The sequence below is a fragment of the Plectrocnemia conspersa genome, unplaced genomic scaffold, assembly GCF_051122295.1.
Source record: "Plectrocnemia conspersa isolate PC_06_02 unplaced genomic scaffold, ASM5112229v1 ptg000001l, whole genome shotgun sequence".
NCBI lineage: Eukaryota > Metazoa > Arthropoda > Insecta > Trichoptera > Polycentropodidae > Plectrocnemia > Plectrocnemia conspersa.
In genome coordinates this window covers 5,810,311-5,838,270 of record NW_028277165.1, presented here as the reverse complement: position 1 = coordinate 5,838,270, position 27,960 = coordinate 5,810,311, and the positions used below count along the sequence as shown (strand labels likewise).

Genomic DNA, 27,960 nt, shown 5'->3' with positions numbered 1-27,960 from the left:
AGTTTACAGACATTTACAAAGTTAGGAAAGGTGTTAATTTGCAGAATATAAGTATTTCATTAATTTTATAAGAAAAAACTTAATATAGCAATAATTTTTAATTCTAGAACAGATAGATGTATTTTTTAGTAGAATTGTTACTGCAGATTAGTAGTGTATTCTTTATTTTGCAGTAGTTGAATTGCAATCAGCCCTGAATTATAACCCTAAGAACTACACCTTAATAAGATGATGTAATTTGGTAGGATATGAAAAGAATAATTCATGATGAGTTATTGGATTATATGCTGACAATTACGACAGACACAAAATATGACTTAGACCATAAAAAATATTTCCTTGTAAATTTACTAATTGCAATTTTACACGAAGACAGCGTTCGCCCATATGTATCCAAGAAAATGGATTTTTTTGGTACTGCTTTCACATCCACCGTATTCTTCAGACATTGCTCCTAACGAATATTATCCACTTAGATCCCTGGAATAGCTTTTGGGTAGAAAAATATATTTAAAAAAAAAATTGATAAAATAACCGCCTATACAAAAAATACTGCTTTAAAAATACATTATTTATTTAATCAGACATGAAAATAATATAAAACATATTTTAATTTGTGATTTATTTAACTCGCTACTTGAAAATATAAAGACTTATGCAACAACCTGATAAATATTGATGTATTTTTAATTTTATATTTAATGTTTTATATCGATTATACCATAGAAAGTGGCTCTCTTCACACACGCTAGTTAATGTTTGGAAAAATCTATGGCTGTAATTGTGGATGCTAAACTAAGACCATTTTCCTGATGATATGTGCACTTTTTAAGAAAATAATTAAATAATTCTTACTGTTAACTAAGAGCGCTTATTTATTATTGATCCAATAGGTGTTAGCAATGCTTTGTACACAAAACGCATTTTTGTCAATAGCAAAAGAATTCGAACCCGAAAATAAACTATTTGAAGCACGATAAAAATAAATTGGAAATTAAAAATGTTGCATTTTTTTATATAAAATAATTCTTAATTGGCCAGTAGATATTTTGCTTTTTAAATACTTTTTTTTAATTGCATCTGGCCACGGGCTTAAATAAAATTTTCAGAATAATATTTCGTTTTTTTTTAATTTTCCAAGATTCTATTATATTAAGTGTCGTTCTTAATTTTATTTTTGGTTAATATTATTTTTTTATTAATTATTTTTGAAACTTTCATTAGATTAGGTTTGGGTTTCAACAGAAATTGGACGTTTCGCAACTGTCAAATAGAATTTCATAGACATTTTAGAGTAGTATATAATCACAACATTGTCTCCTTCAAATTATATTTTCGGTAGTGAACAATGTATTTGGACTTCACTAGTGAAAATATAACTTTACTAAAATATATACATTCACTGAAACATTTATACATTGCATGTGAATAAATATTGATAAGTACGTAAATGTATAGATTATATCGTATGGAAAAATTTAAATAATATAATTTCACTAGCAACTACCAGATACATTATATTTTTACTGGTAAAAATTTATATCTACTAGTGAAAATGTATTACGATATAATTTCAATAAAGTAACATATTTTAAAACCATTTTCGGAATAATTCGAGACTGTTCTTTTTTATATCTTTTTGGAGGGATAACCCGAGAACTTTGGTTTAAAATCAAGGAAGTCATTTCAGATTTTTAAGAGGAGGGGGGGGGGTACAAAATGGATCAGTAAGTGGTCGTTTTTTATTAGTATTTTATTTAATGACATGCATTTTGGCCAAATTCAATGCAGGGTCACGTAACGTCGTTGGAGCACCTAAAAACAAACATCCGCTATCCGCTGTTAATAAGCTAATCAAACAAGATCCAAATGATCGCTCACGAAGTTTTAAAAATTTTTAACTGACTATTTTTTAATTGTTTTTTTAAGACTGTTATTGATTTTAAATAGTAATACTATTTATTTCATTAAACTCATAGGTAATTATAATAAAAAAAAAACTAGATTTTTATTTTAAGTTTATAACTGCTAAATTTAAGAATTATACATTGTACTATAATGAAAAAACTGATCGCAAATACCTGCTAAGAGCGTGATAAATAATTTACTATCAACATTTGTGACTTGCTGAACAAGTATATTTGTCACGCCAAATTACGTATTAATCGGAGACTATGTAATATTTAAAAAAATACATCTTTCAAATTCAGTATTTCACCAAAAAAATTAAATCGTATTGATAAATGGTGACAATCACAACAGTACAAGCACCATAACGACGTTACAAAATCTTAAGCGTTTTAGAATAATGTTAACAGTTGATAAAAAATCTGTATTTACCAAAAATGTGTCGTCAAAACGTTGTATTGGCTCTTACATCGACAATATGCAAAAAAGCACTTACCGTATGCAAAAAAGTATATAACGTACATCACAAAATGTCATCAGGAACTTATATCTAGAGCTTTCATCAAATATTTACAACGCCAAGTATCGACAGATATTTAAAAGCCCGATAAATAATAATCTATTTATTTTACCTTAACTTAGTCCAGCAAACTTAAAGTTCAACCCGATCTTTAAAGACAACTGGATTCTACGAAACGCGAACAAAATTATGATAATTTAATTTTATGTAATTACTATAGATTCTTTAGTAATTACCAAACTGTACGTGATTAAAAATTCCCATTAATTAGAGCAATAAAAACTTTGCCCTTTAAAAAAAAATATACAATAAAAAACAGTTTCAAAAATTTAGAATTACTTATTAACTTATTTCTTATATGTTTAAAGTCTAACTAAATTAAAATAATATTAAAAAGCACTATTACTAAAACTTTTAAATTTGCATCGTTTTAAATAATATTAAGTCACTTAAAACTAATGAATACTTACCTTTTTTTCTAATGATGGTTTACTTGAAAATATTTAACACTATTATTTTTACTAATAATAAAACAATAGCACCTTCAACATTTAAGCATTCTCTTTATTCATAGATATGACATGTTTGAATCCATAATTCGCATTTATAATAAACAATTATATAATATAATAATATACATATATTTATTAATTTATACAACTACACTTACTACGGCTCTTATGTACAATTAAATATAAAATTTCCTATAAAATATTTTTTTAAACAATAAATAGATTGATACGTACAAAATTATATTTTATAATCGATGTATATAATATTTAACATTTTTAAGCCAAACCTTTCATTTATAATGATTTATGTGTATATATTTATAATATTGTCTTATATGTTTTTTATTGTTAATTAATGTGAATATACAATGATTTTTTACATTTAATATGTACAACATATAATTGATATATGTACAATCAGTTTTTAACGATATTTTTGCTATCCCTGTAAATGCATCGATACATAAGACAATATAAATTATTAGTAATATTAAAAAAATCGTTGTGTTTTATTTTTTTATATTGAGTTGTATACGATAATATAAAATATTGATGATAAACAATCATTGTATAATATATAATAATTTGTTAATACATTGTTTTATTATTATTATTTTTTATTTAACAAACATTCCAATTTGGGCCGCAACATCAACACAAAGCTATTAATAATTTAATTCATTAATTTTTTTCTGTTTAAAGTATATTTAACTGCGTGTGAATCACAAAAAATAGACATATGTAAATCGCGTTCAATTTGCTCCACATGAAAAAATACGTTCCCAATATCGATGAGCTCCTCGCCAAGGAGGCTTCGTTCGAGAGGTGCTTCACGTGAAGTTGACCTCCTTCAGATCCCATTTTGCTTTGGAATTCTCTGGAGGACGATAATACTGAATTACCTGAGCTGCTTGCAGCCCATTTGTTCGGTCTGTCCACCACCTTGTTGCTCTCTTCGTCCTCTTCACTGTTCCTGCCATCGTCTTCAGCGGTTTCTTCCGTATAATCTTCGTCTTCGACTTTCCTGTCTTCACCGTTCCGCATGGAGGCAATGTTGCGATTGGGACCTGGTATTTCTAAACATAAAATATTCAACGATGTATATTTTAAAAATATAAACATTCTCAAGGAAAAACAAACAATAGTCGTACGTAATTGAGCATTTTTGTAGATTTTTAAATACTGAATTTTAATGTTTTATAGAACAGAATAATAATAATAAAAAACAATGTAAATGTTTTTTTAGATAAATTCACCTGGATATTAAATATCATGTTTGTCTAAATACATCTAGCATTTCTAATTACTTTTAAAGTAGTTTCTAGAATTTATTGTCAATAAATAATCAGTGGCTTTTTAAGTAAGATACTGTTAGTCAATAAGCCAGTGTTAAATTAAATATAAATAATGAAACGTTTAAGTGCGATCGAGCTTTTTTATTCGATTGCCATAATCGAATAAAATCTCCAAGTTAAAAATATAGTGATCATTAGTCGAAGTTTGCTAAACAACAAGTCTATTCACCAGCATATTCAGGTCATTTACATTTACAATGCCAAAGTCCGGCGTTTACCGTTAAACTGGGGTGTGGGGACTTAATCGAGTTAGAAGACAACGCCTTAAGTAATCGTTTAGCCATTCTGTTAACGTACTTCCTCGAACGATAAATTCGTTGCGGGTGTATTACTAACAAAGTCTACTTACTATACATATTGGCGTTTTAACAAACAACGAGCTATATTGCCATCATTAACAATTTTCCGATGCCAATAAATTATAACAAACCATTATGTATGCTACAATAAATTTCTAATATGTATGTATAGTGTAATATATTCTTATTTAACATATGTGTGCTTATATTCTTACCATAAAGTCTTATTTTAGACTCGACATCGCCTAAAGAGTTTTTCGCAACACAGGTATAACTTCCGAGATCGTCTGCGCCGATTTTCTTCACAGACATGCTCATGCGGGCTTCGAACATGGACTTTTGGAGAACTTCCATTTCATACTTCTCCGAGGGTATTATCAGCTCGCCTGCATGATGAAAATAGAACGTTAAAACATACATTTCTACTATGCAGTACAGCTTTTATAAATACTATACTAATATATGTGACATTGTATGCTTATAATAATACGATATACAAACAATTCTAAATGTATATTATAATAAAAATAAATATTATTAAAACTAATTCGATATAATTATACACCTCAAAGTATTTTTTATTGAATGATGATATCACATATATTTAATTTTGTTTATTTATTTCTCCCTTACCCACCCTAAAAAAATATAATAAATTATATATAAATGTCGATTGACTTTCGCATTCTCAAAACCATTAGTGTTTTTTTTATTAATTACACAAAACTTTTATTAAATAATATATTTTTATTTAATAAGTTATGTATTAAAATATGTTTCTTTTTAATGAATTTAAAAAGTTATTGTAATTTTATCGAAAACGTATAAAAATATAATATAAAATTCATGTAAAAGTTTTTAGCAATGCTTACAGCTGCCATTTGATTTAGACGTCAATCATAATAAATATAGAATTAATTCAATTTATTTTTTAAATTAAAGTCTATTTTTTGTCAAATTACATTGTGCTTCTTGATGGATCTGTCATTGCGATTTGTCGTCAAAAAGGCGCAAAGCAAACAAGATTTTATTTGAAGCGAGCTGAAACCTCTCTAGATGTCCACAAAGTGTACCCTAGACAATTCATCTTATTTGAATGCCCCTTAAGGTATGATTTGATTTTTACCTTCTTTTTTACTCAAAAATACCACTGTCACATTTTTTTACTTTCTGACAAGTACCACAAAACGGTTATAAAACAAATATTTTTGTTTTTGACAGAATTCACATTTAAAATAATATTTTTTATTTCTTACATTTACTTTTTATTTTATGTCTTCAAGCGCTGTCAAATTAATTTCATTTTAAAATTTCATCGTTTCTCGATTTGTGGAGATGTACGAAATGTACAAACATGTTATAAATATGGTATTGAAACTATATAATAGTTTCCGTTTCTTTGGCACATTTGATAAAATTCATTTATAATCATAGTCGGCAGGCTTTAGTTGACCAGCAACACGATAAAATAAATTTGTTTGTAGCGTTTTAAAATATGGTTTTATTATGTTGTACTCAAGCGAACAACTTCTTGTTTTAATATATATTTAAAAAAAATAGTATTTTGAAATTTTAAAATAATCTCATAAAAATTTCAGCGTAGCATGTATTTTTTGAATCACTGTTTTCATGTGCAAAATAGCAATATCAATGCTCAGCGATTTTAAGATACTTTTTTATAGAGTCGCGATTGCGTCCCTTATTCTTTATTAGAGCTGCTAGGACGTAAGCGCTCGAGATCGCTCTTTTACATGAGCATTTTTTTAAACAACGGTTTAGACGACAGCTACGAAGAGCTGGAATAATTTATTTGGAGCTGTGTATATTTTCTTAAATATGTTTATTTTAATAATATAAGAATAAATAAGTGTGTGTATTAAGGAGCGAAATGATGCGAAACGATAAAAAAAATTATCGATTAGATCGATAATAGTTTGATCGATATTACCGTTCGTGTAATCGATAATGAACGATATTAATCGATAACATCTTTGTTATCGATTAATATCGTTTATTCTAAATAATATCGTTTAATATTACTATAAATATTTTTTAATTTTGTACAACCTCAAAAATTAACGATAAATTTTGTAACTTTCGTTTATAATAATAAAAAAAATTGTTAACAAAATTTAAATCAATTATTATTATTATTACAAAATTATCTGAATCTACAAGTTATAAATTAAAATGACCAGAACATTAAATAATAAAAATATTACATTATCTTTAAGGCCAAAAAAATCACAAATATTAAAATTTCAAAAAATTCACCTTATTTTAATCACTTTTTTTTTTTTTTTTTTTTAAATGTTTTTATTTCGATATAAAATAGTGGTACACGAAAATTACAATATTTAAAATACAATTATTAGTGCCTAGTTTTATACCTATTTCCTAATTTTACAAATATAAACACTTTTTAAGATGCATTGATGCATTCACAGCAAGATAAGTCTTTAATCAGATTCTTTATCTGCCTCTGACTCTGTGTAACTTGCACTGAGTCTCTGAAGGACCAATGCTGACAACATAATCTTTTGAGTCTGAATCTAGAGCATACAGAACTGTCTTTGAGCTTTTCTTGGAGTTACATTCACAATGCTGCGGGAGTTCTTACTTGCTGCACTGGATACAGAACCAGCACGACTTCTTGGAGTTAAAAATGATGGTCCACTCTCCTCATCATCCCTCTCTCCGACAGGTAATTTTTCAACAATAGGAATTCCAATGTTGTATTTAACGATACGGATTCTACTGTGATTCAATTGTATGTAGAGGATCTTCTCAACATTTGACGGGTCAAACCTTATACTCGGGAAGATCCCGTTGTAGTCTTTTCACCAGGTCAATACATCAATTTTATAAGGTCCGGGATAAATCTTGAAAGAGTCCCACTATTTTTCCACTGCCGATTTTGTCAGATTTAGAGTCTCATGCTGAGCTTTTTCAGCCACCAACTGATCCATGAAATCAGGAGCTGATGCCAGTCCAATATGCTGCCTTGTTGGAGTTTCCTGTTCAACCTCTTGAGACGATGGATGTGAGTCAAGAAATCTTCTTAGAGTGGACTCTTACTTGTTAAACTGAGTAAGAGGTAATCCCTTAAAGTTGATTGGTCATAAGTACATGGCGCTCTTCAGTACTAGGTTTCGGCAAAACTCGTTTCATTTGTCTCTGAAATTCAGTGATGAATTCTTTCGTGAGTTGTTGTGTCAGCAGTGAGCACTTTTCCAAGATAAAAGAAATTGGAATATTTTTTGAGCGGTCAGTGAATCATCAGCAGAAAGTCCCTCACTCACATTTTTAACTTTTTCAAGTACCAGGACTAGTTCGGCCATAAACGTGAAGTCAAAGGGCGCATAATTTCGCACGCCATTGGTTAACATTGTTTTATTTTGTACTTTCCCGCCAAATATCGCTTAAACAAACAATAATATCGTTCACTATAGTTTGAGATCGATAATCGAAAAATGCATTATCGTTCAGTATCGATCATTATCGTTACTCAATCGATACGAAACGGAGACGTCGATCCTTAGTGTGTATACTAATATTTTAAATTTAGTTACACTTTTATTATTATAAGTTTTATTTTTATTTTATTTTGCTGAATTACTGGTATTTAAATAAGCTATAAATAAAGCGTAGCATGTTAGATCCCTAAATCTGATTCTGTATATATATATACATTTCAATAAGCCCACAGTCAAAACTCATAGGCATTGAGCAAACACTGCACAATTTCTCGCGCTACGTTCTTACTTGCATGCAAACATTAGTCAGGTAAACGCAATGGTTACCAAACCACCCTCCAAGTAGGTTTCAGATCCTTTGAGTAGCAGTAACGGGGCACATCCTTGCTGCTAGGACAATATTTACCATCGTAATGGATTCGTGTTTGTTTACACAGATATGATACTAGTGCACACCTAATGGGCGGCTTAATCAGCGCAAACCGGTTACAATTTAAAAAGCCCCGGAGCCTTCCTTCGAAGCACCAACGTTCAACGAGCTTTTAATGCATTCGATGGGAAACTTCTGAAACGCCAAAGTGCCGTTCTGAACTATCCTTTTAGGAGCGCGATCAAAGATTCATGCAAAAATGGATTATTCGACCTTTGCAGCAATGCAAATGTACCGTATATCTATATTACATACTTTGGTATCGATTTGAACTTTGCGACTACTTCCAACCACCCAGATACGCTTTGTATTCTTTGTTCGTGAATATTATAAGCACTTCGAGCAATTTATTAATAACGTCAAAGTGAACTAGTGCAAAAGTGACGTTTTTCATCTTGAATAGTTCTGGGAGAGGATCTTCGGAAGGAAAAGCCCCTAGCGTCGTTTGAACAATGCGAAAAGAGATAAGACCCACTCACACATTCAGTTGATTTATCGAAGGTATAATTATGACCTAGAGATGAGGGAATTCGCAAGGTATTCCATTCAATCTGAATTTTCAAAGCGAAACTTCCGACCCCTATTTTAGCTGGACTGTCGATGAAATAAACTACATCAATCAATGATATTTTAAATAGTGTATATATTTATTTATTTTTAATAAAAATCTGGGCCTAGTAGCTTAACTATTTTTTAAGCATAAAAATATATAACTTAAAGTATTGTTAAAAATATAAAATATATCTGTTTTTGACGTTTCGGGTACTTTTAAATAATTTTTTTTTACTAAGATGAGCTATCAAGCAATTAATTAATAATATGCTCTGAAACAATAATATTAAAATATAAAGTAATAAGATATCGCTAAAAAAACAATTTTAAATATTGACTAATATTTTTTTTATATGGGGCGGGGCTCATATTTTGCTACTCTTAAAAGTATATTTATATAATTTATTAGTATTTTTTTATTTAGTTATTTAATCAATATTTATTTTGTTAGTTTCTATTATTATTATTATTTTATTAATTAATTTAGCTTAATAGCTAATCTTTACATCTAACAAATTTAGTAAACATATATAAAAATATATAAAAAATACACAACAGAAAGAAAAAATAAAAATATACAATAATAAAGTCTTAATATTATAATTTATTTCTATATGTACGAAGGTGTTTTTTTATTCCATTTATGAAACCCGTTATATTTTTGCTGTTTCGGATTTCTTTTGGAAGACTATTATATAAATCAAAACCTCCGTACATAATTCCCCTAGCCGTACTCGTTTTCTTATACTTAATTATCTTTAAATTTTCTTTATTTCTAGTATTATATTTATGTACATCTTTATTTCTTATTAAATACTTATTAAAATATTTTGGTAATATATTATTTTCTAACTTATATATAAATACTAAAACATTCATACTCAATATTTCTTGAACATTCAACCATTCTAATCTATCAATCATACTTTTACAATTAGTTAATCTATTTTTATTTAAGATTACTCTCATTGCCCTATTTTGTAATTTTTGCAACATTTGTTTATCTAATTTATTTAACATATTTAATAGTGTTGCACAATAATTAAAATGGGGCAATATTATACTATTGTAAATTATTTTTTTTGTATTTATACTTAATATATTTCTTAATCTAGATAATAAACCTATTTTTCTACTAATTTTTTTTAATATGTAATTACAATGTTCTTTAAAATTTAATTTTGTATCAACAATTACTCCTAAATATTTTATATTATCCACTATTTCTATACTAGAGTTATTTATTACTATTTTGGTACTATTATCTAACACATTTTTATAATTAATAAACATACATTTAGTTTTATTCTCATTTAATTTAAGTACATTATTCTTTAATCATATTTCCAATATACTTAATTCATTATTTAAATTATTTACAATTTCTTTAATGTTATCACCTATGCAATACATTAATGTGTCATCCGCAAATAGATGAATTTTACATTTTTTCACGTTATTAACTATATCATTAATATACAAAACAAATAACAATGGTCCCAATTTAGACCCTTGTGGTACTCCATAAGACACTAATTTCTCTTCAGAATATACATTATTTATTTTAACTTTTTGTTTTCTTTTATATAAGTAATTATTAAACCATCTTAAAACTATATCACTTATACCTATACTCTCCAATTTCTTTAACATTATTTTTCTGTCTATTGTTTCGAAGGCTCTCTTGAAATCCAAGAAAACTGCTCCAATGATTTTGTTTGTATCCTTAGCCAACAGCCAATCATTTATCACTACTTGTAATGCAGTTTCAGTCGAATGCTTTTCTCTGAATCCCGATTGTTGTTCACATATTATGTTTTGAGAAGTAACAAATTCCTTTAATTGTTTGATTACTACTTCTTCTATTATTTAAATAAAAAATATTACTACTTCTTCTAATATTTAAATAATTTAATAAAAAATTTTATGTAAATAAAAAATATTTCAGCTGCTATTTATTAGCACGTACAATTATTTATTAGCACTAATTATATTAAATTAAGTCATCTTAAGCACTTGTAAGTTGCTTTAACAAGTTTTTCCCCCTAATAATATGTCAATAATTTTGATAAACTAGACATTCTACTACGTAAAAAAATATTTGTATCATTGAATTACATTTTATCTTAAAATCTAAAATTATTCAATATATTAATTTTAATGTACAAGCTAGTAATACACTTTGACTAGGTATAGTGTATATAGACACAATAAACCTGGATATGTTTAAATTCCACATAAATTAGGCAAAGAAAACATGTCGACGCGTATTCTCATAACCCAAGAACTTCTTGATCTTAAAACCGATTGCCTTTTCTTAATTATTTTATAAACGAAGATAATAAATGGATTTTGTATGACAATAATCGTCGTAGAAGACCGTAGTTATTCAAAAATTAATTAGCAAAACCTACTTTGAAGCTTCGAGCTCACTGTAAAAAAAAATTTTTGTGTGTATTGTGGGACTGCAAAGAGATTGTGCATTATGAAACTTTTAAACCTGGCCGTAAAATAACAGCAAGCTTTTATTGTGATAATCGTTTGCATAATGAAGTAAGAAAATAATTGCAAGTGTTAACAGAAAAATAATAGTTCTACAACACGACTTTACAGAATCAAGAAACATGGCCGTAAAGTTTTATATCATCTACCATATGCTCCAAAGCTTGCGTCTTTCGACTACAATTTATTTTTAAGACAAAAAATTGTCGTCATATAGTATTCTAGTATAATTTTTTTTATATTCTTATAATTATTTTTTAAAAATATTAAAAATTTTATAATGCTTTCAAGTTGCCGACCATTGTTAACTTTCGCGGATTATAATCCGCGAAAGTTAACAATGGTCGGCACCTCATAAAGTTTCTGTTAACACTTTGACTTATTAATTTTCCTTTAAACAATATATTTGGACGAGTGAGCCGATTCATGCGTTTTTTTTAAATATTTCAATGCAGTTTTTTTATCAATTACACAGAGTAAATTATTTGTAAATAATTTTGCATGTACAATTACATAGGTGATTCATAAATAAAATTTGATTATGCTTTGGGTTTATAAACAAACAATAAGTTATCAGATTGTTCATCCGTTATTTTACTTATGTTTTAAAACTGATAAATTTATACACCATAATAGTTTTGTAACATTTTTTTTGGCTGCTGTTGTAATTAATTTCAAAGTACTAATTTCAAGCAAAATTTTAATTTGACGGTTTAGGAATCCTTCCCAATTTTCTTACTAATGTTTTTTATTAAGATTCTAAATCTCATCTCAATAAAAAAATAAATCAATCTCTAAAGAATCAAAAAATAGTTTAATATAATTGTACATATTTTTTATAATATATTAATTTTTGTTATCAACGTTAAAGTAAAATTATTATAAGAGATTCCTTCTGATTTATAATATAGTTCATTTTAAAGTTTTATTTTTAAATTCTAAAAGGATTTAATTTAAAATATAAAATCATATTTATAAAATTTTCAGTGACAACAGTCATTATAAAATTCCATAAAATTTATATAATAATGTTTTTTATTATTAGATCTTATGTGTAAATGCAATAAATAGTTATTCGACTAAGTAATTAATATTAATAATATTATAAATTTAATAATATTTTTTTTGTTGCTAACATTTTTTCTATTGATATTTTTAAAATAATACTTTTTAAAAAGAAAAAAACAGCAATGATGAACTACTTTTTTAATAAATTTGGCTTTGAAATTAAAAAAAAAATTTTAAGTCATATTTATGTAATGGAATATATGTGAAGCAATGCACGTATGTAGTAAAATATAAATGTATAATGGTTTTCTTTTCTATATCTATCATAAACTATTGTTTATTTCAACCTAATGTGTTAACATTAATATTTCGATTAAATAAAATATTAACAATTATACATAAGTTTTTATTTTATATTTAAACATTTTTATTATTTTTATAGTTACATACAAATATTTTAATTTATAGTATATTTATGTAAAATAAAAATAACTCTGTGTTACAACAAAAATTAACCGGAACCGGTTGATTAATGGGAAAATACCCGAAAACCGTTTAATGAATTTGGCCGGGTTTATGGATGCCCTGGTTATATTTTTAGAATAAAATAAAATTTAAAATCATTAAAATAAGAATAAATATTTATAAGTGATTTTTTAGATTTATTAGAAAAACAACATTCTTTTTGGGATGAACTTATATTTTATAAAAATACTAATTGAAATATTATAAACCTTTACTGCAAATTAAATAAGTTTTATATTTAAAGGATGATACATATCATAAATAGTAATTTCATAAAAATAAATTATTTTTAGTTTTAAAATAAATCAGTAACTATTCTTTGGAAAATGTAAAACCTTATATTTTGTACAGTAAGCAATTTCAAAGAAATATGTTATCATTATAGGTATAAGCTTATTATATATTTATATTGCTTATACTGATCTTCTTTTTTACATATGTTTTTCTATTTGTTAAATTCGGTTTCATACCGGAATAAAATATATTTTTAATTAAATAAAATTATACTATACAATGGTTGTTTTATATTAAAGTTTAAAAGTCATATTTATTTTAAAAATCACAATTTATTTAAAACAAAATATTATATCAATGACCAACACAGCATACGCCCTAAGGGAAATATAGGAAATGTCTCACGTCTCAAATTCTGATTTCACTTCGCACAAAGCACTACAACTATACACATACTTACATACACACGTGCATTACTCCTTCTCTAAAGTTTACCATACAATATGTCATCCAAACCACAAAGGACATCACTTTAAAACTATGTCGCTTTACGCCAAAGTCAAATACAAGGATAAATTTAATGACTTTGTATAAAATATATCTTAGCACCAAATGCTACAAATTATTCTTAATATTTTATAAACCGATTACATATCTTTACATACTAAACATAAATAATATTTAATATAATTTAACTCACCTGTACTGTCTTTCACCCAATAGTTGATTGACTTTGGTGATGATTCTACGTAGCATTCCAGTGTGACGTCAGTGCCCAAAGGTGCCCCGACCAGTTGGTTCGGCACTTGTATCACTGGATGAACTGGAAAAATGTTGTAACGCTGTAGCTTTCTATTGCAATAGTCGGGTTTATATCCATTGTTGAATCTCACATTTATGGGTGTATATACTCACAGTGTACGTTCACTCTGATTCGTTTGCTAACTGAAGGTGGAACTCCATTACTGGCTATGCACAAGTAAGCTCCCATCTCAGACCTTGTTATCTTTGCCAACTTCAGAATTTCACCTTGATATGTCGAGACTGCGAACAGAGAAATAATACACATATTCAATTATTTTTGTTTGTGTGAGTTTCGTTTCAATTTAAACAAATTTATTTTATTAAATAAATATATAATTTGTATGCTATAAAAACCTTTTGTGTAAATTTAATTACTTAGTTTTCAAATTAAAAACGTACATATAGAACACATTTAATTAATTTTGAAAAGCTTTATGTACTATGTTGAAACGTGTTCAATATATTTTAATAATTACACAAAATAGTATATGTTTTAAAACTTTTACAATCAAAGATAAAAAAGAAAGCATGATATGGTGGTATGTGCAATAACGCAGAGGAACAGTGAAAAAGTTAATTAAACTGGCCAGACTGCAATAGATAAATTATACTCGAAAATAAGATTGACAAAAGTAATGGTGGTTGTACAGCATACAACAACAAAAACTGCATCCTTGGGACTGATGAGGAGCGTTTTAAAAAATAATCTATTTTTTATAGTGCACTCCGTTAAAGTTGCGTGGCCTTTCTCTTTGATTTGATTGCTCTTTGCACCGCCATGGAGCAACCGTAGGACTTTACATAGTTAATGGGGACACAAGGGGCTAGAACGTGCAAAATATGAAAAATAAAATGGTCGGTTGTTCACATCGGAAACGGGAAATAATTGCCCGCTTCCGCAATGGACCGTTTGAGAGTTGGTCGTGGAATTGTTTGGAATGCCATAGACGTGTATTATTCAAGCGGTTCAGTATAATATAATTTTATCTTTACGAAGAACACGTACAAAATACAAATAGATAAAATTAAACTTAATTCTAGAAATACTTGAGCTATGGTTAATTTTTTTAATTATAGTTCAATTAAAATTTATTTGAAAATATTCTTTGAAATAAAATTTTAATAATAAATATATTTTAAAATGGCATTTTTATTACTTTGCAAATCAACAGAAAAATAGTGGGCTCAGTAACGTCTTGATCATACAACGTTATGGGTCGAATTGAATTCTTCACAATTTTAAATGTAGTTGAGTTAATCATAAAACTTTGTTTTTTGCCCTTAAGCAGAACTTTAAATATTTCTAATAATTATATGGCAATATGGAAAATTATTAATAAATAAACTATTAAAATCATTTAGTTGGCCGAATATCAAAAATATAAAAAATAAACCAATTAAATTAGAATATTTTATTAGTAAACAATATGTGACAATTGATATTTTTTATATTGTCTAAATCGCAATATATTGATATCGACCGCATCGCTATTTATGTTAAATATTGCCTTAAGGGCCTCAATTGCAGCAAGCCTTGTAAAATGTTTAAAAATTTTAATTTAAAATTTCTTAAAATTCAAAGTTTGCAAATTACTTTAGTATTTTATTAGCGATTGATCTAAGACTGTAAGCATTTGGAAAACTAGCTGTATTGTCAGTGTATATAGATTAATCTTATTTTTTGGAGATCGCTCGTATACACAAAATAAAAAGCAACGACTCAAGCAAATTATTTTAATTAAGCAAGTATTTATTTTATTAAACATTTACAGAGCCGTGCGAAAGAAACTGCGCCAAGAGCAAAAACTAAATTAAGCACCTCCTCCCCATTAAAAAAGTAGTGATAAATGTTTGTGCCAACATTTTATTATAAAAAAAATTTTTGTAAGTTGTGTGGATAAAATTTAAAATAAAAAAAATATGAAATTTAAATATAAAGCTGCTAATAAATATGCAAATTTATATGTTTAACCTTTTATATATAAATTTATAACACAAAAATTCAGATTTCTGTAATTAAATAATAAAGGTCAAATTTACATATTCTTTCCATTGTAGAAGACCTCATGTTATGACTTTAGGAAAAATTGAATACAGTATAACTATCCCCAGGAACCACAAAACCACCCCATTTGAAAAATTATACTTTCTTATTTTTACTCTAAGACTAATATTTACTGAGTAGTTTTATATTTTTAGTTTTGACAATCGCTGATTGGAAAAATCTATATTATTTTAAAATTATATTTTTCGGCTTTAGGGAGACTAAGTCTTATATGTATAATACTTTTGCTATTTTTTTTTTTGTTTAAAAGTATGTCAAATTGCTCAGTCAGTCATGCCATTGAATATTTTAAGTAGTTTTTAACCACTTTAAGATTACTAAGAGATATTTTCATTAAAGCGGCGGTTACTGGACTAAAATTAATTGATAATTTAATATGCTGTCTTTCATTTATTTGTAGTTTTCTGTTAAATAAAATAGAAAAATTATTTAAAGAATATCCAAATAGTTCACTTTTTTTAAATTTCATCCAAAGGCGAAAAATTCTGGCTTGTTCAAGTATTATGTGTATATGATCTTAAAGTCTATAAAATATTTACTAGACTCAGTTTCATCTAGTGATAATATATTTAAGATAATAATAAAGTCGAAATCTCATAATTATGGCAATATGCTCATTATTTTATCAACAGCTTCAATCCTAATTAATTATCGCCCCACCAGTCATTTCCATCATTTAGAAAAAAATTCTAAAATTAAAAAAAAAAAAATTTGAAAAAAAAAATAATAAACAGTTTGGCATCAGCGAAAATCACTCAATAAAACATAAACTTAATAATTTGACAAAGCATAAATGCGCTAACATAAATATAAAAAAATACGGGTCTTCTTGTGTTAGATATAGAAAAAGCTTTCGACACGGTATGATACAACGGTGTGATTCATAAAATACACAAAAACAAAACCCCTGACTATATGATTAATATGCTCATAACATACAAGTAAAAGTTGTTTTACTAATACCTTGTAAAATCCCAGCTACAAACGATATTTTAAAAATAAAAAAATACGCTTTTATCTATGTACGCTGTCGATACAACTATTTTAAAAAGCTGCAAAAATCTTTTGAAATCAAAAATAAATATTTTAAAATAAAAAAATAATAATTTACTTTAATTAAAACATAAGACTATATTTTTACAAAACGTTAACACTTACTTTAACTCTTTATAGAATTAACCACTTTTCTAAAATAAACAAACGTTAAATACCTGAGCTTATACCTGGATTCTAAGATTAAATTCAATAAACATATTTAAAATTAGGCTTAAAATGGCTTGCCGCCATTGCGGCACTTAGATCAGTATTTAATAGAAAGAGTGCGCTATAAAAAAATAACAATTTTAACATATACTTTCCCGGTGTAGGAAAGTAACAGTAATACTATTTTTTCTAAATTGCAAATCATTTAAAATAAAGCTATAAAAATAATATGCAATACATATTTTTTGTAATAATCGTAAAAAATAGATATTCACCTTTAAGTATCAACAATTAAAAGCACTAGTGATTTTTATATTAAAAAATATTTTGCGAAACCACATTAGCCCACTAATCTTGTGAATCAATGGCTACGATTAAAAAACTTTAAACTGAAATACAAGTACAAAATTCCAAAGCACTCCAATTTGAGCACGGACAACGGATGGATCTGCCCGAATGTTTTAACACCACACACTGGCGGATTTGTCCGTCTAATATCCATCTCAGACAAATCCGGCGGGCAGGTCTGCCCGTGTGTGGCCAGGTATTGCTTTAAAGATTATTTAAAATATTGTAGACTAATTACAAGATTATTTAGAGAGTGGTGACTGATTTTTTAACATTTCCAATTGACTGTCTTAAAAAGTCCCTTGTATCCATCATTCATTACCCAAAATATATTTATGGTGCCGTACCTCATACCAACCAGTTTGTAGTACTTCGATTCGGTACACAGCAAATGGCAATAAAATCGAAAAGAGCCACATAAGGTAAGTATGTAAGGGGAGGCCGCCTTTTGTTTTCATTTATTCAAATTTAAGTTGGAAAAGATGGCGCAAGTGGAAAATGCGTTTTGCTTGTTTTCCGTAGGTAACCGCGCGCGGATGCGGAAACACGCCAGGTGCTTTAACAATAAATAAAGCCTTCGAGAAAATACAACCAGCGCTGATAGAACCTTCGTATGTGATACTCTTCGTGTATTTACGGCGCACACTGTACCGTTCCGTCTCGTATTGATACGGACGAGATCAGCCAGAAGCGTCGCGACGCCTCGTTTTCTTAAGAGCGACGCGCCGCATAGTGCGACCAAAAAACTGCTTCCTCGTATACTAAAGATAATAATTATTATATAAAACATTTTATTTAATATTGAGTAAATTTTACGTACTTAATTCTATCGCAGCTTAACGTAACCTTACTCAAATGCATCTACTATCAAAGTTTAGCGACGAATCAATTAAAACTTTATGACAGTTTAATCCAACATAGTAAGCTTGACAATTAATTTTACTGATGAATATCAAATTTATAATTTGAGATATAATTTTCATTTAATTTTTTGAAGTAAATTTGCTTCATATCTCTAATGATTTAAAAGTTTATAAGGTAATTGTCTTGTTTATTATTTTCTGACTTATATTTCAAAATATAAATCAATTATTGCGCACTTGATTTAATATTTATTTTAGTTCTTAATGCACAACATCCGATAAATAATTTGGGGTTTACTTTTAAATATTTGTTAAATTATGTTACACTTGAATGTGTTATTAATTAATATGGAATAATCAATAGAACTTTAGCATTATTCATGTTATCAAATCGTGTTAGATTTTGTATTGTTATTTAATAATTACACTTATTTAACTTAAGCTATATTTTTTTATTTGCTTCTTCGATTTCAATTTTTTTTTAATTTATATCAAATTATTTACTATTTAAAAAAATAATCTATTTAACCACTTGAACCCGCTGTACTGATTTTATCTACTTTAAACAACACATCTAATTATAATTTATTTAATTTTTATTATTGTAAGGTTATAAAATCATTCCATATTTTTTTTCTTTTAAAAGCAAAAAATCCACTAAATTGGTAATTTTTGTAAAATAATATGATGCAGCAAATCATTTTATTTTTTTATATATTCTAAAATAGATTCACGCTGTTGAAACTTTAATCGTTTTGTTGACGAAATTGTAGCCCACTGGTTCAGATCGTAATTCGGTAGAAAAAAGTAATTTGATTCTAAGGTGAAAATCGAATAAATGCCTTGGGTTGTATATATATATACAATATATGTACATATAAGCCTGGACTTCATCTATGACTAATTTATTATTTAATATATTAGAAGATAACAATATTTTAAAGAGTGATTTTTTTAACCATCCTGTATGTCCGATTTAATATATAGCTAATTTATTTTTAATTAATTGCTCTGTAAACGCCAAGCGCCGTAGGATTAATACGCAATTTTGACGAAAGGAGGTTCTTACGGCACAGCAGCATAACGCGTAAATAACGTTAAATAATAAAACAGATTGCGCGGGTCTTATGAGATATGTACGTTCCTGGACCACTTCCACCCCCACTCCTTCTCCACAATGCAGTGATACACGGTGTGGGGGACTGGAGTGGAGGATCCCTGGGAAACCTCTGAATCCTCAGAGGAGTGGTAAAAAATCTGCATTCTAGTCGCTTTAATAGGGATTTTAAGCATGAATTTGAATTATTTAGACGCTCAGACTAAACTGACTGCATGAGCAGTTCCAACTAAATAAATGGAAAATGGAAGAAATATTTTAGCGTATGCTATAAAATAGCCCAAATGAATTAATGATACCTGCTACGTTTTCACTAAAATTTTAACAAAATAAAACATTTTATCTACTACTAGTTTGCAACATAATTTTAATAATATTTTAAACGGCATTTTTATCTATTTTCGGTATTTTTTAGTACATTGTGAATACAAAATAATTTTAATATATGATTGGACAGGCGCATATCTCAAAAGAATAGACAAAGTAGTCTAAGTGTTTTAAAATATGCCGTCCGGACGGCGGCTTCTGTCACGTACAGCCGGCATATTTGCGCGCGATCGAAAAATGTGCCAAATAATCGCAATTTTTAAATTGTCATATTATTAAAATTACGCTACTGATAATTATAAAAGTTTGTGTGGGCACTCACCAATACAATATCAGTGTAAACTTTTCTGTTGTAAATATTCAATTTACGCAAAATCTTTGTCGGCTTTTGCAAAATGCCATGAGGCATAAAAATGATACTTCAGAATACGAACACCACATCTGTGACTATCCTAGAATTTGTCGCCATCGATTCTAAATAAGAATTCGTTATGGTGTGACATTTATATAAACCGATCTAGGAAAATACATAAGGATTTTCGAAACAAAATCAAGTACGACTAATTATTATTTAATTTAATATGAAAAAAAATATAATAACGATATCTGTTAGAAGAATATACTATAAAAAATATAATTAATCCTTTTTGCTGCCCTTAAATATTCAAAGATGTCAGTAAGTCTGTTGATGTCCCCGATAAGCATGTGGTATTATAACTTGACCACGTGACCACGATGCAGTGCTCGACATTCGTGTTAACCATAGGACGCCTGCGCACATACTGAAATTGAACCGAGTAAATCGTTCTATCTTAGTTTACGAAACACCATATCATTATCTCTCTCACTCTCGTCACTTAACACGCGAGAGAGCGAAAGAGGAAGTATCTCACCGCTCGCGCTTGAAAGAGCAGCTCCGACTTCGGCCCGCTCTAAAATCTCTCGGATAACTTCCGAGAGATTTTAGAGCGGGCAGAACCGAACTCGACCGAAGTAACCCACTATATTCTCCGTCCTTGGCGAACCTTGGCCAACTTCCAGAGAGTGTAGTGCAGGCATGTAATGAATAGGGACGGTTTGAGAAAACTACCCTGCTAGATTTTTACTCGGTATCAATAGTTCATTATTTAGCGAAAGCCTATTATATGGCCTGTATTTATATATTTCGCCTGTTACATTATTAAATGCATTTAGCAAAACCAAAATTGTTTGTGAAACCAGATAATGAGGCATTACCTTAATAATAAGCATTGAAAACAATGTTTTTTTTAACAATATATTGAAATAACTTTAGTGCAAATATTTTCTCATTAAATGTTTGTACCCAAAGCAGTGAAGTGACTAGTGTATATAGGACTACAATTTATGCTAAATTAACCGCAAATTCTAGATATATAATGCGATTGAAATTGGTATTGTGTTTTAAATTTTATATATTTCATAATATTCGTTCAGCTCTAAAGATAAGTATTTAATATAGCTCCAAAATAATAAATAATATTGTTTACATAAAATAAATAAAACCTTTATTTTTAAAAGATGTAAAACTAAATTCAATATTAACTTTATTAAAATATAAATACAGCAGGTGTTTTAAGTGTAGTTAATTAAAATCAACTATGCTTGCTGTAAAATGTTTCATTTGAACCGTTTGGGACTTTCCAGACCTTGATTAAACTACGACTGTGACCATAACCAGGTAAAATATTATAGTTATAGCACGTTCCACAAGTTTGAGCTCATTCTAAAACATAGTGAGTAGAATAATGGTAATTTGCATAAAAAAAAGTTGCTATTTTATAGTGTACTAAAATAATATGGAATAAATATTAGCAATAAAAATATTTAAAGAAACTATAATATATAAAAAATACGCAAAATAGTCTTAAATAAATCAAACAAATTTAAGATAAAATGTGGGTATAAAATATTTAGGAGACACATTTTTTAATAGTATAAATATAATTTAACTAGTGACTAACTATTTTAGTGAAATCATATCTAAATACATTTTTACCGGTAGATAGATATTTATTCCTAGGAAAATATAATATGATTCAACTACTATTGAAATTAAATGCTGCTCAAAAATATCTATAGAACTCAATTTGACAGTTTAACGTCCATTTACTGTACAAAAACAAATTTAGCTAGTTAATGTGAAAAATCTATAGTTAGTTGAAAAACTTACATTAAATAAGGTCTGGTTAGATTTGGAGTTGAACGACAAATAAACATTTTGCTATAACTATAAATGTATATTTTTCAGTAAAGTTACATTTTTACTAGTATAACTTTATTTCCCTTAGAGTACGCTCGGGATAAGGATTCCGGTTTGTTATTGTGTGCGTGAACTGTGTGGCTCAAAACAATTTCGCTCAGAATATTTAATTTTTTTATTTTAAAAGAAAATATATATATATATATATATATATATATATATATATATATATATATATATATATATATATATATATATATATATATATATATATATATATATATATATATATATATATATATATATATATATATATATATATATATATATATATATATATATATATATATATATATATATATATATATATATATATATATATATATATATATATATATATATATTTAACATACATACATCTGAGCTAAGTTGGAAATTTCAAAGGACAATTAAAAATATATTATATAATCGAAGAAACCAGACATTAATGTCATTAATTAAATATTTGCGAAATTCAAAATCTTTCACTAGTCAAAAAAATAATGAAGTCTTTAGCTATTCTTCAAAAGCAAAAAGATATAAAATAAGGAAAGAAATTATTCGCATATTGTTTAATGGCTCGACGACTCTATTAAGTCATTAGAATCCATTGAATAAATTAAAAAATTATCATTGGCGCAACGATAAGAATAATAACTTTTTTAAGCCTTACAGAGAATAGTGTAAAAAAACCAACAACGTACGGATTAATGGAAAAATTATTAAAATATTTTAATCCACGGGTGAGAGACCGAATAACTTACAGTGTATATTTGAAGCCTTGATATCAATTAACCCAGATATGCCCAAGAAATTTTGTTCTCTTAAAATTTCATTTATAAATAAAAAACAGTAGCACGAGTTTAGTGACCTACCCATGGGACAGTGTGCATACTGGGTTAAACCAATATCAACACATAGTTATTTAAAATAAATCACTTCTGTGCCACACTGCACTTTAATGACGAATACCAGCGTTGACGAATCAGCGACTGTCCTTAAAAGAGAAAGCGAGACAACGAAGTACACGCTACATCGCTTCTCCCTCTCATATACATGTACACGCACACAATAACAAACTGGCATCCTTATCCCGAGCGTACTCTACTAGGTCAGTTAAAATATATCAAACAATACATTCACTAAGCAAAATCAAATAAACTATATTTATTCACATCATGTACGTTCGGAAGATTTTTGTTTTAACAGATGATATGTTGCCCTACAACTATTTTTTTAAACGAAATTTTCCGGTGGTTTAACAAGTGATGTTTATAACTGTCAGTTAAAGACCTTTAGTTACGTCATTTATTGTACGCGCTTCACATCTGTTTAATGACAGATTACAGCGGCATATAATTTCACTAACACCTTCAGTGAAATTATATTTTCACTATATCCAACAGTCAAAATGTATTTCTATATGATTTTACTGGTGATAATATATTTTCACTCGTATAACATATTCTAGATAGCTATGTATACGGCTAAACTTTGCTGTAGGTAAGTGAAAAATATCGTCAACCTTACTACAAATAAAAATTTAAAGTTTGTAATAAATCTAATAAAATAAAACTGTACAACATATTTTTTCAGGTTGAGGGTAAAAGTTAAACATATATACAAATAGTTATTATAGGCAAAAAATATATATATACTTTTTTTCTATACTTACAAATTTATGGCAATGTTAGGAGTAATAGATTATAATCATCAAATAATATTTTATAATATCACCAAGGACATTAACTTGTAATTTAAAAATTTATATTTCCGTATAAGTATACTGAAAATCAAGAAAATATTTTATTGTATGTATGTAATAAATACTTGGCATGTCATAAAAAAAATATATAAGAACAATTTAATAAATACGTATAACTTTCGAAATAAAATCACGGAAACCGATGAAACTTTCTCAAACGTCTTGAAAATTAAAAACACACCAAACTCGGATCAGTTGCAGAATTGCGTATGTGATGATGTGAACGAAAAAATATGTTCCCTTGAAAACTTCAAGTCAGTTATTTCTTTCACTTTGTGTGTGCATATATGAAAATACATTTTTTTCTAGCTTCGCAGGCACGTACGATCGAGTCACGTTTTACCATTTGATTACACATATTCATGGATTGTAACGACATTTCTGAAAAGTAACGAAATTGCTTAGACGACAATTCGTCGCAAATCGGTTTACTAGCGCAGAAGTGTATAATTTCGAATGGAAAACTCGTTAAAAGTACACACAAAGACTGCGACGCAAAGTAACTTACGATTTAACCACCAGATTATTCAATTTATATAAATTTTGAAACTATAGATAACAAATAAGTGCTTCTGGATCCTACTTTCTTTTTAGCTTCAAAATATAAATTTTAATTAAGGCTTAATAATAGATATTTTGATTCTTAAAATAACGTTAGCGTGTGATTTTAATGTCAATAATAATATTTTAATATTTATTATAATATAAAATCGTTACTTTTCTAATGCCGCTACTATATTTATAAATTTTATAAAGCTCAAGCTTTCAAACAATATCTTAGGAGTGCTTTATTCTATTCGGATGACCCAATACATCAACCCCTGACGTCTCAAGGGTTAAAAAAACTACTTTAATCCAACACCTTCACACTTGGGCGCACTATCGAAAGATTTAAAACACACATACACCCAATGCCTGGATGACAAATGGCCAACTTGCACAGAATGCGAGCACGCATGACAAATGCGGACGAGACACGTGAGTAATGCCATGCAAAAACCGCCATTCTTTCAAAGTTATCTCTCGCAATTTGTATGTGTGAGATCTTCTTCCCTCGGGCAGAGAAGTTTTGGAGAGAACACCTTCCAGTAGTTAATCCCTGGCAAGAAAACCGCAGCTCTTGGGCGGGTAGGTGTACGCCAGGTGTGTCTAATGGACCAGCTGATGAGCGACCGATTCATCAAATTAACTTGGCCAGACGCAACGAGAGGATAATTTACACGCCCGCTGGGGACGAAAGCTTCCAAATCTATTAATAATAGTCAAAGCGCACCTTGTCCGATTAATTGGAAGCTGGGAAGCTGGTCTATCCGGCTAATTGGGCCTAAATATCGTTTGACTCGCTAACTATTATCAGTAACGTAAGGATTATCCAAATAATAGGTAATTATTAACAATGACAATAATTATTAGATGTAATAAAATTACAGAGTTTCAACGATGAGACTTTTTTCGTTACATATATTAAATCTTAAGATAAGAGTAAGGTAACTTTTATAGTTAAATAATAAGTTTTAAAATTTTTAGACTTTTATAAAGCAGTGAAAACCGGTTTTTAAATTTTTTACACAAAAGTAGAACATTACATTGGAGTCACTTTTTACTATTATATAGTATAAATATATAACATAATTAACTAAAACTTTATCAAACATAAATTTCATTTTTTTATTATTTAATTTATTTAAATTAAGTATAAAATATCTCAAGAACTTCAAGCTACCTGATTATATTATGAATAAAATATTTCGTGACTGAAATTACCATTTTCAATATAAATTTTAGTTCTTTATTTAGTTATCTCAAATATTACAAATTTAGATATTTTTATCAAAGTAACAGTGAATGTGAATTACTATCAAAGTTTTTACTAGAATAAATATAATTTAACTAACGCAACCAGTCAATATATTGAGTCAAGTTCGGTTAAGTTAATTCGTAAAAGTTTGGGTTTAAACGTGGAAAGGATATTTCGCAAATGTCAATTTAATTTTCAAAATATTTTAGAGCAGCATATGATTTCACTAAACCTTAATAGTTAAATAATATTTTCGCTATAAGAAATATATATACATATAGTATATATTAGTGAAAATGTATTTGATACGATACGATTTCAATAAAGTTCGAAAATTCAGTGAAAATATAACTTATACATATTCACTGTAACATATGTATTTATATACAAATTTTCTGTTATTATTAAGGTATATTAAACAACTTAAATAAAATCATATAAAAAAGCAGTTAAACAGCACTCAAAGCATGATTATTAGCTTAGTGATAGTTTGTGGTTATTGTGCAATACTGGGTGTTTTACATGATTCCTTTACTCATTGTTGCCGGACAACAATTGTCATTTGCAAGATCTTTATTTCATGGTTTTGAGATAAACTATTATCAAACCATCGTCTTTTATTTATTTTTAAATACAGAGATTTGAAATTGATATCAGTTTTAAGAACACCCTTTAACTCTAAATTATATATTGATAAAATTATAATACTGATTCATACATACATATGTGATATTCTGATTACAAAATTATTTTTATGCCATTTATGCACGGCTTAGCCGTATTATAAATATTTATTCTGACATTCAATCGTAAGATAGGGTAAATCTAGGAAAACTTAATGTGCCATGATCAAATAGTTTACGACAATAATTCATTCTTTAAAAAACATTAAAATGACCACTATAACTTTTTAGCTAGTCTTAAAAATATATATATTATATATTTATATAGATATTTAAATCTTAATAAAATAAAAAATTTTGCTAAAAATTATATCTTAATTTATTATTTAATCCATACCCTTTGAAATAAAACTGACCAGCGCAATGTCCCCATTTTAAAAACCTGCAATGGCATGCACTATAAAATCGTGACTTAGCAGCACTGCCTCTAAAACGTCTTCCTTCCCCAATGCCGGCTGCACATAATGACCGCACGAAAATAAATTATGATAATACTGACCTCTGGTCTTGAGTCCACTCGGCTCCCTGACCGTGATGTCCACGCCATCCTCTCGCCTCCACTGTACGTGCGGAGCTGGAGAGCCACGTGCGCGACACGTGAGTTTCACCGTGCCACCTTCAGGCACCATCACATCACCCGACGTCTCTTCGGGGATAAAATCGGGAGGCACCACCACATCTAAGTTCCCCAACTGACGAAGGAAATTATTTATTTTATTAGTATTCTAAGACATCTAAATTAATAAAACGCAAAACATTATTAAATAAAGATACCCTAGAGTGTAAATTATTTTATATGAATGAAGTATAAATACTTATAACTAATTTTATTCAGCACTAAGAAAGTGCTGTTGAAAGAAAAAGGCCGGCGGAAAAAAACTTCATACACCGATGGATGAATACGTGACATGTTGTGACTCTTTAGTTGACTCTTGGCTAAATGCTACTTAATGGTTTTTGAACCTATAATCTTAATAATATATGGCAGCTTTAATCACGTAATAACATTTATCTTGTATTATAATTTAAATAAAATTAGTGTCATTATGATTTATTTATAATAAGAATTCGTTTTTGTTGCGTGCAAGGTCTCTCAGCTTTATTACAATTCAAGCAATGCCCTTAAATCTTAGTTTGATTTTGCACATTGATTTCTATAGATTTTCATTTAGTTGAACGCTATAAAAAATACTGTTTTTTTTTCTCGTTCAGTGGTTTGTTGAATTGGGTCGTAAAGCATGTTCTTTGATTCTTTGTGGCCCACTATTAAAGACTTGTATCCGAATATTCAAATACTTATATATCGATAAATATTATTCAATATTCAACTATTTATTATTCAAATATTTTTCTTAATATTCCTAAGTATTTATTCATATTTGCAGTGAATTATATTATTTTTTTGC

The 27,960-nt window shown here is 28.0% G+C and overlaps 1 protein-coding gene across 2 annotated transcripts in view; it reads right to left on the bottom strand.

The window, feature by feature from the left end:
• Positions 1–3,510: 3,510 nt before the first annotated feature.
• Positions 3,511–27,960, bottom strand: part of LOC148238552 (lachesin-like) — a 296,914-nt gene continuing 272,464 nt past the window's right edge. For both annotated transcript variants that reach the window (XM_088183915.1, XM_088183904.1), the window contains exons 5-9: positions 27,054–27,246; positions 14,237–14,365; positions 14,022–14,144; positions 4,810–4,980; positions 3,511–4,016 (exon numbers count right to left, since the gene is read on the bottom strand). In XM_088183915.1, the coding sequence (XP_088040041.1) occupies positions 3,637–4,016; positions 4,810–4,980; positions 14,022–14,144; positions 14,237–14,365; positions 27,054–27,246 (996 nt within the window). In that variant the 3' untranslated portion in view covers positions 3,511–3,636. The remainder of the gene's footprint in view (positions 4,017–4,809; positions 4,981–14,021; positions 14,145–14,236; positions 14,366–27,053; positions 27,247–27,960) is intronic.